This window comes from Haliotis asinina, unplaced genomic scaffold, assembly GCF_037392515.1.
Source record: "Haliotis asinina isolate JCU_RB_2024 unplaced genomic scaffold, JCU_Hal_asi_v2 scaffold_18, whole genome shotgun sequence".
Taxonomy (NCBI): Eukaryota; Metazoa; Mollusca; class Gastropoda; order Lepetellida; family Haliotidae; genus Haliotis; species Haliotis asinina.
This window is the reverse complement of record NW_027133890.1, coordinates 1,641,804-1,656,162: the sequence shown is the minus strand read 5'-3', so window position 1 is coordinate 1,656,162 and position 14,359 is coordinate 1,641,804. Positions and strand designations below refer to the sequence as shown.

The window sequence follows — 14,359 nt, the reverse complement described above, 5'->3', positions numbered from 1 at the left end:
AGCACCATCAGAGCACCTGACCTCCCTTCCTTCACCTCTCCCACACCACTCCTATACCTGTTCCACAGCATCACCAGACCACCTGACCTCCCATCTTCCACCTCTCCCACACCTCTTTCACAGCACCATCAGAGCACCTGACCTCCCTTCCTTCACCTCTCCCACACCTCTCCCATACCTGTTCCACAGCATCACCAGACCACCTGACCTCCCATCTTCCACCTCTCCCACACCTCTTTCACAGCATCATCAGAGCACCTGACCTCCCTTCATTCACCTCTCCCACACCACTCCCATACCTGTTCCACAGCATCACCAGACCACCTGACCTCCCATCTTCCACCTCTCCCACACCTCTTTCACAGCACCATCAGAGCACCTGACCTCCCTTCCTTCACCTCTCCCACACATCTCCCATACCTGTTCCACAGCACCACCAGACCACTTGACTTCCCATCTTCCACCTCTCCCACAGCATCACCACACCACTTGACCGAACATCCTCCACCTCTCCCATCTTCCACGGTACCATCAGACCACTTGACTTCCTTTCCTCCACCTCTCCCATACCACTTCCACAGCACCACCAGACCACCTGACCTCCCTTCCTCCACCTCTCCCACAGCACCACCAGACCACTTGACCTCCCATCCTCCACCTTTCCCATCTTCCACGGCACCATCAGACCACCTGACCTCAATTCCTCCACATCTGCCACACCTCTTCCACAGCACCACCAGACCACTTGACCTCCTATCTTCCACCTCTCCCACACCTCTTCCACAGCACACATAGTGAAAGTTTCTTTGAGACAGACAGCAACCTCTCTGTTGTATCTTCAGGATGTGATGGGTCTCACCACTACTTTAGCAGCCATCTTGCATCTGGGAAATGTCCGTTTTGTGTCCATACTGGAACATCAGGCTTGCGACGTCGACAACTACAACACACTGCAGAAGGGTGAGCTCTGACATTTTCAGATATTACTTGCCTGACTACAAAACTTTCATATTCATGTTCGATCACAGTCCTCTGATGCATGTACTTTTGAACACAATGTTTGGCATACACAATATTTGGCAAACACAGTATTTGAGAAACACAAATTTTCCCTTCTCCTGACTCATGCTATTATCTCCTCCCTCTGTGTGAAGATAGTGGAACACTTGAAATCCCTTTGAAGTTCATTTCTTGAAGCAGACGTACAATCAGTCACCCACACGCAGCCTCTCTGTGTCTTTCCCGCCAATACTGGACACATGGCCTGCAATGCTTGTCACTCCCTCCTCCATCGCCAAGACAGTTGGAAGCAACTTTGGATCCCAATTCAGGGTTTTATATCTGAAAAATCTATGAGATCGCTTTTTAGGCACCAGTACTTTTTATCAACATCAAGGCAAAAATTCAAAACTCATGTGCTCAGTTGTATCGTGTATTACCCACAATCCCTCATTACAAAAATGCTGAGCAATACAGTCCTCAGGTAACTGGGTGGGTCGTATATACATTAAAATCAGGGCATAGGGACAGTTTGAGTCCACAAATTTGACACAAAATTTGAAAACAATTATCAACTTAAACAGTTAATATCCCAATCATCATCAACATAGTCCATGCTTTGTAAATCCTCAGGGCATAGCAGGATAAGCTGACTAACAGGTCTTGTGATCTGCTGACTAACTAACGTCTAACACATCCACATCCCCACATGTAATATCCTTGTGTTCTGGTGACTAACTAACGTCTAACACATCCACATCCCCATATGTAATATCCTTGTGTTCTGCTGACTAACTAACGTCTAATATATCCACATCCCCATATGTAATATCCTTGTGTTCTGCTGACTAACTAGCGTCTAACACATCCACATCCCCATATGTAATATCATTGTGATCTGCTGACTAACTAACGTCTAACACATCCACATCCCCACATGTAATATCCTTGTGATCTGCTAACTAACTAACATCTAATACATCCACATCCCCATATGTAATATCCTTGTGATCTGCTGACTAACTAACGTCTAACACATCCACATCCCCCACATGTAATATCCTTGTGATCTGCTGACTAACTAACATCTAATACATCCACATCCCCATATGTAATATCCTTGTGATCTGCTGACTAACTAACATCTAATACATCCACATCCCCATATGTAATATCCTTGTGTTCTGCTGACTAACTAACGTCAAACACATCCACATCCCCATATGTAATATCCTTGTGTTCTGCTGACTAACTATCGTCTAACACATCCACATCCCCATATGTAATATCCTTGTGATCTGCTGACTAACTAACGTCTAACACATCCACATCCCCACATGTAATATCCTTGTGTTCTGCTGACTAACTAACGTCTAACACATCCACATCCCCACATGTAATATCATTGTGTTCTGCTGACTAACTAACGTCTAACACATCCACATCCCCACATGTAATATCCTTGTGTTCTGCTGACTAACTAACGTCTAACACATCCACATCCCCATATGTAATATCCTTGTGTTCTGCTGACTAACTAACGTCTAATATATCCACATCCCCATATGTAATATCCTTGTGTTCTGCTGACTAACTAGCGTCTAACACATCCACATCCCCATATGTAATATCATTGTGATCTGCTGACTAACTAACGTCTAACACATCCACATCCCCACATGTAATATCCTTGTGATCTGCTAACTAACTAACATCTAATACATCCACATCCCCATATGTAATATCCTTGTGATCTGCTGACTAACTAACGTCTAACACATCCACATCCCCCACATGTAATATCCTTGTGATCTGCTGACTAACTAACATCTAATACATCCAGTAGTATAGGGAATGATAGTCCGAAAACACTTTTCAAAAACCCCTCTACAAAGCCTCATTTACTAAATGCGGCTTTGGTGGGACCCTTAGCTCTTGCTACTATTGCCCCTACTACAAAGCCACGCCATCACGTTTACCGTGACTTGGCAGGCGGTAACACTGTGCCGTACGGTACGATCAATAATTCTTCTCTTACAAATCCCCTACCCGGCCCACCCCTCAAGTAGTACAAGTTAGGTTCGTCGGCTTTCATATCCACTTTATCTATGTTGTAAGTTTTGACCGACCATATAGGATCGGTGGCTCGCTTACGGTTATGTTATATTTATGTCGATGAAACAGTTTAATGTGAACCGCCTACGATCTCTTTGGTGTTCATAATAAAGGCTTGCTGGGCTTTTTGTATTCCCTGTGCTATGTACTTTTTTTTCTCGTCCTCGCTGATAGCAGACTTACGAGACTTGGATCGAATATCTTGTTTCATTCCGTTATATTTTTTGAGTTCAGAGAGGATTGAACTAAACTCCTCTTCTGAGATCTTACTGTCAGAGAGTGCCGTGGAAATTCGCTCACTCACTGTGTTGAGTTTTGCTTCGGCCAGAACCCTGATCTCGTCATGTTTCAATGCCTTACGATTAAGTCTGCGTGATACTAACTTAAGCGCCAACCCTACCAACCCTGTCACCCCAGCCGTTATTTCAATACCTAACACTATAGGTGCAGCCACGATGGTGGTTAACAACCCAACGCCTGCCGCCCCTAACCCCATGCTGGTTGCCATAAGGGTAGTGTCAGCCCCATCCACGATATTGAAAGCTCTATTGTATTTTTTACATAGTGCTTTCCGCGTGTCACGGTCTTGTTCTAGTTGGCGTTTCATATCACATAACTGCCTCAAGCGGAACCCATCTACGGTTTCCAGTGTCTTCGCTACTTCCTCTACGACTGGGTACAGACCCATCCTATAATATATATTTTGAAAGATATTTTAATTGGGGTTCAGTTAAAAATCTTTCAATGTATTTGAAGCCTACAAGATCTAGACCATCAATCAGGGTAATAGGTGAGAGGTTAATAGACTTTCCTGTTGTAATAAAAACCCCACTGAGGCTTATTAAGCGGTTTATAGGGGCCCCGTGGGTATCCTGTTGTATAACAATACGACAATATTTACCTGTGTGTTCATCAAACCAGTGTATTGACACCCCGGGTAAAATTTGTTGTTCTTTTGAGGTGTTTTCATTACCTAAATAGAAAAAGAAGACTTCTATGATGAGTGTGAAAGGGGGGGATATATCAAGATGTATGTTATATATATTATTGCGAAATGGTAATTTATTTGTTACTATAGTCCTTAACCTATTTTTCCCGGGACCAGTAGCCATCATGATTAATGACCTCTCCGGAATGAAATCCCCGACCCAACTACCGTTGTTCTTAATCTTAGAGATCACCCCATGTTCACCTGTTGTGATATAAGGTGAGGCTGGTGTTAAGTTGACCAGCCATTTGGGTTCTTTAAAATCTGATAACAGCACCCGTTTGTACACGTTGTCTTTGAAGTGTAGGATGTATAATTCATCTTCCTCACCAGGCTGATCGAATCCATCCGTATCTCCCAGGTCGTTAAGTGTAGTGTTGGGATGATGACTAGTCATTATTATACTATTATGATATAATTTCCAACTGGTTTTCTGATAATAATTCAGGGGTTAACTTAATACCCATGAAGTGTATGTTGCCAGGCAGGAAGATATTGATTAGTGATATCTTGTTTTCTACGATCACGTTGACCCCCTGCAGACTGGTCTTGGAGTCGACACCCACCCGCACGTAAACGTTGCAAACTTGAAACTGGTGTCGTTTCACCCACCCGAGTTTGATCCCCTTCACGATCTCGACATCATTCCCCGATGGTTCCCCTAGGTAGACTTTGATGAACAGTGTTGAGTTTGCCGGTAGACTCTCTAGTATCTTAACCACGCCTTCGAATTCAGACACCAACTGCAATTTCACGTTTTGCATGGCCGGTTTACTCGATAGCATGTGGGCTGCTATAGTGTTGACTGGGCTGACGACTATGCTACGTCTCTGAGTTGGGACGTAAGCCACGAGCAGGGTTCCATTGTTCACGACTTTGTTTAGGTGGTTGTCTTTGTTATCCGTGAACACGTAAGGGGAGACGAGTCTAATATTGAGAAACCATTTGTTATCGGGTAACAACACCCACTTGTTATCTTCGGTGAAGACGAGCATATATGGTTTGTTTTTGACGACGGTAGTGCTCTCAACATCGTCTAAGTCGAACAGTTTACCTCCGAATGATGGGTATATTCTCCAGTTGTCATCACCGGTGTTGACGAGGGCGTACTTAGTGTTGGCTGTTGCTCCTGTGGTATCTATCATATCACTTAGGGCTCCACCGGAGGGGATTTCAACGCGTTTGTAAATGTTGTTTTTTAGTTGCAAGGCGTATGATTTACCATCTACTCCGGGAGCGTCGAAACCGCGTGTGTCTCCGAGGTCGGAGATCCCGATATTGACGCATTTTTTCACTCCGGGTCCTTGTGCGCTGGTCATGTTACGTGAAGCGTTAAGCTGAGGTATCCTATATTTACAGGATTATGATTTATATCTAACACCGATATTGTCAGCTCAGGTATGTTACCCTGGGTTAATCTCTTATACTGCCGTGGTGAAAATGACTCGGTTCTACCGTCGTTGAATTTCTCAGTTTTCACCGGCACTGCTCTCAGTATAGTGGAAGGGTGGCCTCCTTGAATGTTATACGTTGTGCTCACCTGACTGAGATGAATGTATAGCTCTCGGTACGGTACTAGTTCGGGTAACTTCGTGCCTGTGACGGTTGTTGTTGGTTTTATCTCGTCAGGAGACATACCGAGTATCCTCGCTAATGGTCGGCCGAGCCTCAAGGAGGTTCTTCCGTTGTTGATTAACACCACTGTACCGTTTGAGTCGTTCATCTTGAGTTCGGCTCCCAGGGGTTTGAAGACCTCGTCGTTTAGCGAGCACACGCTGTAGTAGCCGTCAGTTATCTGACTGCGAGTTCCACTGACGAACAGCTTATTGTTGCTGATATTAATATTAGTCCATTGCGGTAGGTAGGTGATATCGCAGAGTGCGACTTCGAGTTGACCTGACGTGTTATCGATCGCGTGCGTCAGCTGAACGGCCTCACCGCTCGTTATTCCTGGAAGTGTTATGTACATATTACATATATATTTATTTATATAATAGTTTTAAAATGTATTCCCCTGGTGTGTTTTACCCTAAACTGGATGTAGATTTCTCCCCCATGAAGATCGTGGTTGCTCCTGAGTTGTATTTCAATGCCCAGCTTTTAGATGTGTTCGATAAGTATAAGCTTATGGTGACTAACATTGAGGCAGTCCACGCGTGGTTCAACAACCCTATGCAGTTCTGGCAGAATCAATTCAACTTTGCTGTGTGGTGCGCTACAACGGGGTGTGGTGTGGTATTGACCGACTCTCAGCGTGGACCGCTGAGTCAGTCTGTGTTCAAGTTCCACGTGTACTACCAGGTCAGACGTATCCTTAAAGAGATCAGTGCCCCCCTCCCACAGGACAAAGCGTGGGACGCAACAAACAACCCATACGATAGACGGGCCTACGAACGTATTTGTAATGAATTCGAAATAAACCCGAAGACGGATTGGCGTTTGCCGGGGCCGAACCACGGGTTGGGTATTCCTTCTGATGGCGTGCGATCAGTGAAAGAACTCAGTGATCTTGTACTGAAACAAGGTAAACTACGCCCGGACTTTGCTTTGTCGAGTAATGAATGGAGGGATGATCGTATGAACTTTAAAGGTGGTGTTGCTTTCACAGTCCAGAAAGTGGAGCAGTCAACCGCAGACGGGTGGAAAATGTTCATGCTGGACACATCGAAAGGATTCACTCGTGCTGGTATAATACGCTTGAACGACTCAATTCGAACGTATGTGTGGTCGCTGTTGGGTGCGCAGTCGCAAACGCGTTCCAACATCATCGGTAAGGGAACTGCTTACGACGCTCAGAAACAATTCGTTGCCAACGTTGAGGATGCTATTAATTCTCCAGTTGATCTCCCGCGGGCCATCGAACGCTACCAAAACGTGTTAGAATACGCCAGATCGAAAGTTAACTACGTGTTCGGTGTGGGGCTGTATATGTCTCCGAGTGATATGCAACTGAGAGTAAAAAAAGTGGTGGGTTATAACAACAAAATAGTCATAGCCACGGCGGACCAAAAGTTGGGTATCAACCCCGATATTAACACCCCACATATCCCACACACCCAACCACGTGAAAAGGGTATAGTGGCGCCACCTCCGGAGCCTAAAGTTCATGTGGGGTTACCCCCGGGGGGTGTGGGGGTTTCCACCACCTATCAGCAGCATATTGATAATAAAACAGCCCTAGTGGTTGGCGGGGTAACTTTGGGACTTATTTGGTTAAAGATTTCTTAGCCGCTACGTACACCAGACCCGCCACGGCGACGATGGCTGCCCACAGGTTTTGACTGAGCCACATGGCAGTTTTAGACAGAGCGCCCAACAACCACGAGACGATGCTACCCAGGATGCCGGGAAGGGCTTCGGCGGCTTTACCAGCCAGTTTAGCTAGGCCTTCCCCGAGTTTTTTGATCCAGTCTTTAACACCACCACCACCGCTGGGAGTTCCACCGCCGCCGGCAGGCCCCACAGGGGTTCCTCCCACCAGTGACACCACCAGGGTTGATATAATGAAACCCAATGCAGTCAGAATGCTGGCGATGGTGATCCCTTGCTCCCGGAACAATATCCTAATCCTGTTGGCTAAAGTTGTATCCTCGTTCAGTATTCTATCGATTGTTTCCCGAATACGACTGATCTGGGATCGAAGATGTTCACGATTCGAGGAAGCGGCTTCCAATCGTGTACGTCTCTCGTCTTCTAAATCGCGTAGTCGTTCATTGATACGATTCTTCATATCATCGTCGTCAGTTTCGGTGAGTTTGGTTTTTTCCCTAGCGATGTGCTCGTCGATTTCGTTCAGTTTCCCCATGTTGTTCACGAGTTCTCCACGCACGCGTTTCACGGCTTCGTCTAAGCCGTACAGTTCCCTTACCGGAAAGTCAAACCCCGGTAACGGTTTGTCCCAGTAGGTGCTCAACAGTTTTTCTATGCTGTCCGAGGCTTCTGTAGCACGCTCTGGCGTCATTTCATCTATAGTGGTGAGGTGGGATCTGGTAGCTTGCAGATCTTCTTTAACGGTCTTAGGTATTGCACCACCGTAATCACGCATGTTTAGATGTTCACGGATAAATTCAGCACCACCATTGCGGCTGGCTAGAGTTGACAAGGCCAGTGGTTTTTTATTGATCTTGTTAAAGAGGTCAACCCCTGGGGCAGACTTAAGACGTAGAACACCCTTTGTATCAACAAAAAAATTCTTATGGTATATACCCTGGGGTTCAACGTAGTTTTTATCGCTTTTTAAACTTTTGTAATAATCATTTACCGTTGTTTCCAAGAGTTCTTGGCTCAATGGTGAACTAGTAAATGAGGTCTCCTGCTCATCATCGAATGCCTGGGCACTAGCGCCCGGCATCTCCGTCATATCTATGTCTTCATCCATTAGTATTTAAATATATTTTATTTATATATAACAATGTACGGTAGAAAATTAGATCCTTTCAGAAAATTGAGAGAGCCACTAGGTGCCAGAGCCGTGCGACAGTCGGTGACCATCACCAACAATCCCAGCAAGATAGACCAGAATCAAACTCTGCTGGTTAGATTTCCAAACCTTGGTGAGAATGACCTCATTGTACCAGGCACTGTTCGACTGGCGTTCAATATCACGTTGACCTCCGACAACGACAAACGCGAGCTAGTGCGGAACGTGGGTCGAGCTATCATCAAGAAAACGACCGTCAAGATCAGCGGTAACGAGGTGCTGAGCATCGACGACAGCGACGTGTTTCACTGCTACAAGGATCTCTGGAAAAGCGAGAGAGAACGAGTCAATGATGTGTACCAGGGCATCAGCAAATCAACCCGGGCGCGCATAGGATACGTCTTCACGACAGACCAGCAAGACAAGCTATCGGACGGTGAAAAGGCTATCGCTCTAGCATACGGGAATCGATTCTGCGTGCCGCTCGACTTCGAGTTGCTCACGGGACACGCGCCATTTTACCAGGCCGCGCTGGGTGATAGGCTCGAATACGAGCTCACGTTTAACGACTATAGCAAAGTAGTGCGTACGCCGAACGGTGATGAGGCTAGTTATACCATAGACAACATCTCTCTGGAGTTCGACATGGTCACTAGCCCGGAGCTGGCCAGGCAGGTTCGAAGTCAGTACTCTGGGAAGATGGCTATCCTATACGATCGCGTACTGAGACATAGATCAGTCGTGCGAGATAAGAGCGACACTGTGTGGAATATCAACCTGAACGTGCCGGCGAGATCGATGAAAGGTATCCTGGTCGTCCCCGTGGAGGATTACGATCCATTCCGGAGGGACAGCGAGAAGTTTTTCAACCCCGAGATTGAAAAGGTGGAAGTTACCATCGAGGGCGTGCCCAACCAGCTGTTCAGTCATGGTATGAGGCCACACCAGCAGTGGGATGAGATAAAAAAGCTACCAGTGGGGGATTACATAACAAAGGACCTGGACCTCGGCTCCGTGCAGATCGGTGAATACCTGACCACCAAGTACGCCCTATGGTTGGACATGCGATCCACGGATGATGATAAACTGCATGGCAGCGGGCGTCGTATAGATAACGGCAGCGAAGGGATAACCATCCAGATTACTAAGAAGGCTCAAACCGCTGGTAAGTTGAAATTATATCTGTACGTAATTATGGACGCGCAACTTAATATAGACAATGGGAGATTCGTGCAAGCCATCTACTAGTGGGGGGTACCCCCCCAATAAACTACCAACCTCTGGGGGGTGTGGGGGTCTCCCCCTCCCCACTGACCCACACTGCGCTATCATATGCGGGCAGACTGGCTGTGGGAAGACCGTTTTCGTGTTGGATATGTTGGAGGGTTACTACAAGGATGTGTTCGATAACATCGTTATCATGTGCCCTACTCTGAGCATGAATAAAACGTACGCGCGACCTTGGGTAATGACGGACCCTGACGTACACAAAATCGACCCTGGAACACGCCTGCAGGACTGGTTGAAAGCTCTTCACGAGAAATTTAAAGGGGAACCGACGCTGTTTATACTGGACGACTGCAGCGCTAATCGCGAGATAACAAAAAAGAGAGACATGCTATCGTACCTGGCCTTCTCCGGCCGGCATGCAAATCACAGCGTCTGGGTGCTAACGCAGAAGTTCAACTCGGTGTTGAAAGACCTCAGGGAGCAGACGCGATGGGTGGCCTTATTTCACTGCAAGGACAGGGATTCGTTTGAGGAGTGTTTGAGAGAGAACGATGTGATGAGTAAATTAGAACGGGAACGGGTGAAGAAACAGCTCGCTGAAACTAAACACGCTAAGCTCGTTCTAAAGACCGACCAACCCGTGGCTTATATAGTATGCTAAGCAAAGCTAAGTAAAAGCTAAGCAAAGCTAAGCAAAGCTAAGCAAATGCTAAGCATAGCTATGATATTTGAAGTATTTGTCGTGTGCAACTTAACTTTCATTTCTCTGTGTTTTGTCTGCATCGGGTATTATATAGTTAAAACTAAATCTTACTTGTTATATTATAAGATGGAGTGTGAGGAATTGCTCGAACAATTGTCTGTGGAGGGTTCCCCAACTGGGGATTCCCCCAAGCGAGAGAAACTGGTGGCGTTGGCTGTTGGCGGCAAAGCCAAACATTACTTTGGAGACTACACTCCAGATAAAATTAACAAAATGTCAGCCGAAGAAATCGATAAGCTGTACGCTAGATACGAGGCCCGGCTCGGAGCAGAAATGACAAAGACAATAGGATCGGCTATGACCCAGATATACACCGGTATTGTATCACAATTCCTTCCCATTCCACCAGAGCGCCGACTTTACCTGTGGGAGGACCTAGATAAAGACCCTTTTATCGAACACGCCGTGAGCTCTATCAGCTGCGGGCTGTACCACAAATATGGTATGTTGTTGGCTCCAGTGACGGCGGCGATTATCACGGCAAAACATTGCCAATTTGAGAGAAAGAATAATAATAATAGTATAGATGGATGCTGCACAGGAAACCCCAGTGGAGGTACCCCCAACAGTGATGGAGGAGACCCCACCCCCAACAGTGACCCCTTCAGTGGAGGTACCTCCAACAGTAACCAGACAGAAGAATCCTAAGAGAGTAGCTGCCGGTAAAAAACGGTGGTGTAACCAACATAAAGTGACCAACCCAACCCGACTGTTGTTGGCTGTAGGCGTAACTGCTGCCGTGGTTATAACATGGTTATACACCTCCCACAGTGAGCCACAACCCAACAGTGAGGTAACCCCCAACAGTGGGGTTATGGGGGTATCCCCCATGGTAGACCCGCATATCATGTTATAATTTAAAATATTTTATATCATATATATAATGTCTGAGGGGAAAACGTTCGTCAACGACGCATACCACGCCACAGTGGTAGCCAGTCTAGCAGTAGGGTACGCTCGGTTGACTAAAATGGTGCTTAAACAACCAACTATCAAGCTAGATTTCAACCTGCAGGATATGGGTATGCTCATAATGAACCTTGGTATGGCGATGGCCACAAAAGACATCCTAGTAAAACAAGGAATAATACCTGATAATATAATGAAATAAATATAGGGATGGCCACGATAGCTATGATGGTTGGTGGGGCGTTAGTGAATGCCCTGGCATTTTCCGGGAGTAATTTCCTCTTCTCGAAACTACGAGATGATCACGCGGTTGAAATACAGGAAGAAAGGAAGCGACACGATCTCGCTACTGAGAAATTACAAAGAGCACAGGCCGAGTACGTTAAAAAACGCCTCCAGAGGATCGATTTTATTAACGAACAACTCAAGCGTGAAAACCATGCCATTAAAACATTCTACGATGTCGATGAAGGAATGAAAGAATACTACCTACTAACTGGTAAACGATTGGAAGCGCTCAATAAACCCACACTCGCTCAGTACTACACACCATCCAAGGGACAAATGAATCGTGAACTGGGCTTCATAGTGTTTGGTATAGCAGCTACTGCGTTGGTTGCTAAGCAATTAAACTAAAATACCTATATAAGTAAACATGAGACCCGCTCCATACCGATGCGAATATATACTTATGGGGAAGACCGAGGCTTGTGGTAGGAAATGCAGGAATCAGGGGTTCTGTTGTTTCCATATGGGAAGTCCTAACTACACGTGTTCTGTGTGTGGTATCGGGGTTAAAGGACACTACTGTCTATGTAAAGCTCACGGAGCGAACGTAGTCAGACATCAACTCATATACGAGAATAAAAAAGGCTACATAAAAGAACGTAGGCGACTGCTCAAGATAGACTCCAATTAGAGATTGGTTCTCTTAGGTGTAAACATGTCTACTGTACATTCTTGAATATGGAAGCCTATCTTACGGTAAAACAATTAAAAGCTATAGCAAAACAGCTTGGATGCCGGCGTTATTCAAACCTGGGGAGAGCCGGGTTAATCGAATTGTTATCAAATAACCAAACACTGATCGATGCCTACATAGATTCACACAAGCTGTTGGAAGACTTACGAGAATTGTGGCCAACAAACCGAGTTTGGTTAATAAGTGATTACAAGAAATAAAATATTTTTTATCAAGAGTGGAGGAGTTACCTCCCCTTACTGTGAACCAATTAGACATTAGTTCTCTTAGGTGTAAACACAATGACTACTGTGCGCGAGCTCAAGAGGGTCGCAAAACAGAGAGGTGTTATCGGGTATTCTAGAATGCGGAAGCCAGCATTGTTGAGATTACTAGGTTTAGAAGTCCCTCCTACGGTAAAACAGTTAAAAGCTCAAGCGAAACAGCTTGGATACACGGGTTATTCAAAATTGGGGAAAGCCGGGTTAACTGCATTGTTATCACATACCCCCGTAGCACGTCCAACTGTAAAACAACTGAAAGCCGAGGCACACGATTTGGGTTTAGGCGGGTATTCTCGTATGAGAAAACCACAGCTTGTAGAATTATTACGACAGAATAGAGCTATTGACCTACAGTTCGTGCGCACTGAGCACGCCGTAGGCAATTATTTGAGAGGTTGGCGCATGCACATTGATAGAAACATAGACATTACAGATATTAAGCCTCTGATAGCTGATAAGGTCAACCAGGAACTAAATAATCTAGGAAGTATCAAGTTTCAGATCACAGTGAAAATGTCACTCGATAAACAGGTTGGGAGTACCACTGAGTATGTTCAACCTTACTTCCGAGGTAAACAAGAGGTCGTCACACATGCAGAGACCATTGACACATCAATCGATAATAGTTTTCAGCAGATACGAGAATACCTAGAACGCTACACACACATGGGGTCCGGGTGGGCTGTAGATAAAATCGATAATGTCTATCTAGATATAGCTAAATACGTGCCGTTCAGAGGTGGGTCATACCTAGCCTTGCCTCCCTACTATAAGAACAAACAAGCCATAGTAAACGTTAAGAATAGAGGAAACGATTGCTTGAGGTTATCTATCAGGTCAGCCTTATTTCCAGCTGCCACTAATCCGAACAGGCCTTCTAATTATCCACAGGACGATGGGCTCAACTGGGATGGTATAGATGAACCCACCCCAATATCCCAGATCACTAAAGTAGAAAAACAGAATAATCTGGCTATAAATGTCTTTGGGCACGAAGGTAATACAACAATAATACACAGGGTCAGCCCGGTGAAGGATTGTCAAGTTATTAATTTATTCATGATTCAAAAAGGTGAAACGTATCACTACACGTGGATAAAACATCTCAGCCGGTTGTTGCACGACCAGTCGAAACACGTTGGGGAAAAACACTTTTGTGTACGATGCCTACACTGTTTCAGTCGGGCCGATTTATTAGAATCCCACCTGGAGGATTGCCAAGGTGTTGGGCAGACGGCCATACGAGTCGAAATGCCTAAGGAAGGTGAAAATATCCTAAAATTCGACAATCACAAGAACCAAATGTCTGTGCCTTATATAATATACGCCGACTTCGAAGCCTTAGTGGTTGGGGAATCATCCACTAGTGGGAGTTTCACACACAAAACACAAGAGCATAAAGCCTGTTCGTTTGGATACATTGTCGTCCGTTGTGACGGGGAAACGAAAGCTCCGGTAGTGTATAGGGGTCCTGACGCGGCTGAAAGGTTTCTAAAGTGCTTGCAGGAGGAAGAAAAAATTATTAGGAATGCATTGTATAAAATCGCTCCAATGCGTATGACCAGAGCCGACAAGCTAGCTCACGCCAGTAGCACTAACTGTCACGTGTGCGACTCGCCACTTAACGGTGATTCGGTGAGAGATCACTGCCACATAACTGGTAAGTATAGAGGCGCCGCTCACAACGCGT

At 45.7% G+C, this 14,359-nt stretch overlaps 1 protein-coding gene across 1 annotated transcript in view; it reads left to right on the top strand.

Moving 5' to 3' along the window:
• LOC137269884 (unconventional myosin-XVI-like) overlaps window positions 1-14,359 on the top strand; it is a 268,971-nt gene that overhangs the window by 60,205 nt on the left and 194,407 nt on the right. The window contains exon 15 of the mRNA XM_067803717.1: window positions 843-960. Within this exon, the coding sequence (XP_067659818.1) occupies window positions 843-960 (118 nt within the window). The remainder of the gene's footprint in view (window positions 1-842; window positions 961-14,359) is intronic.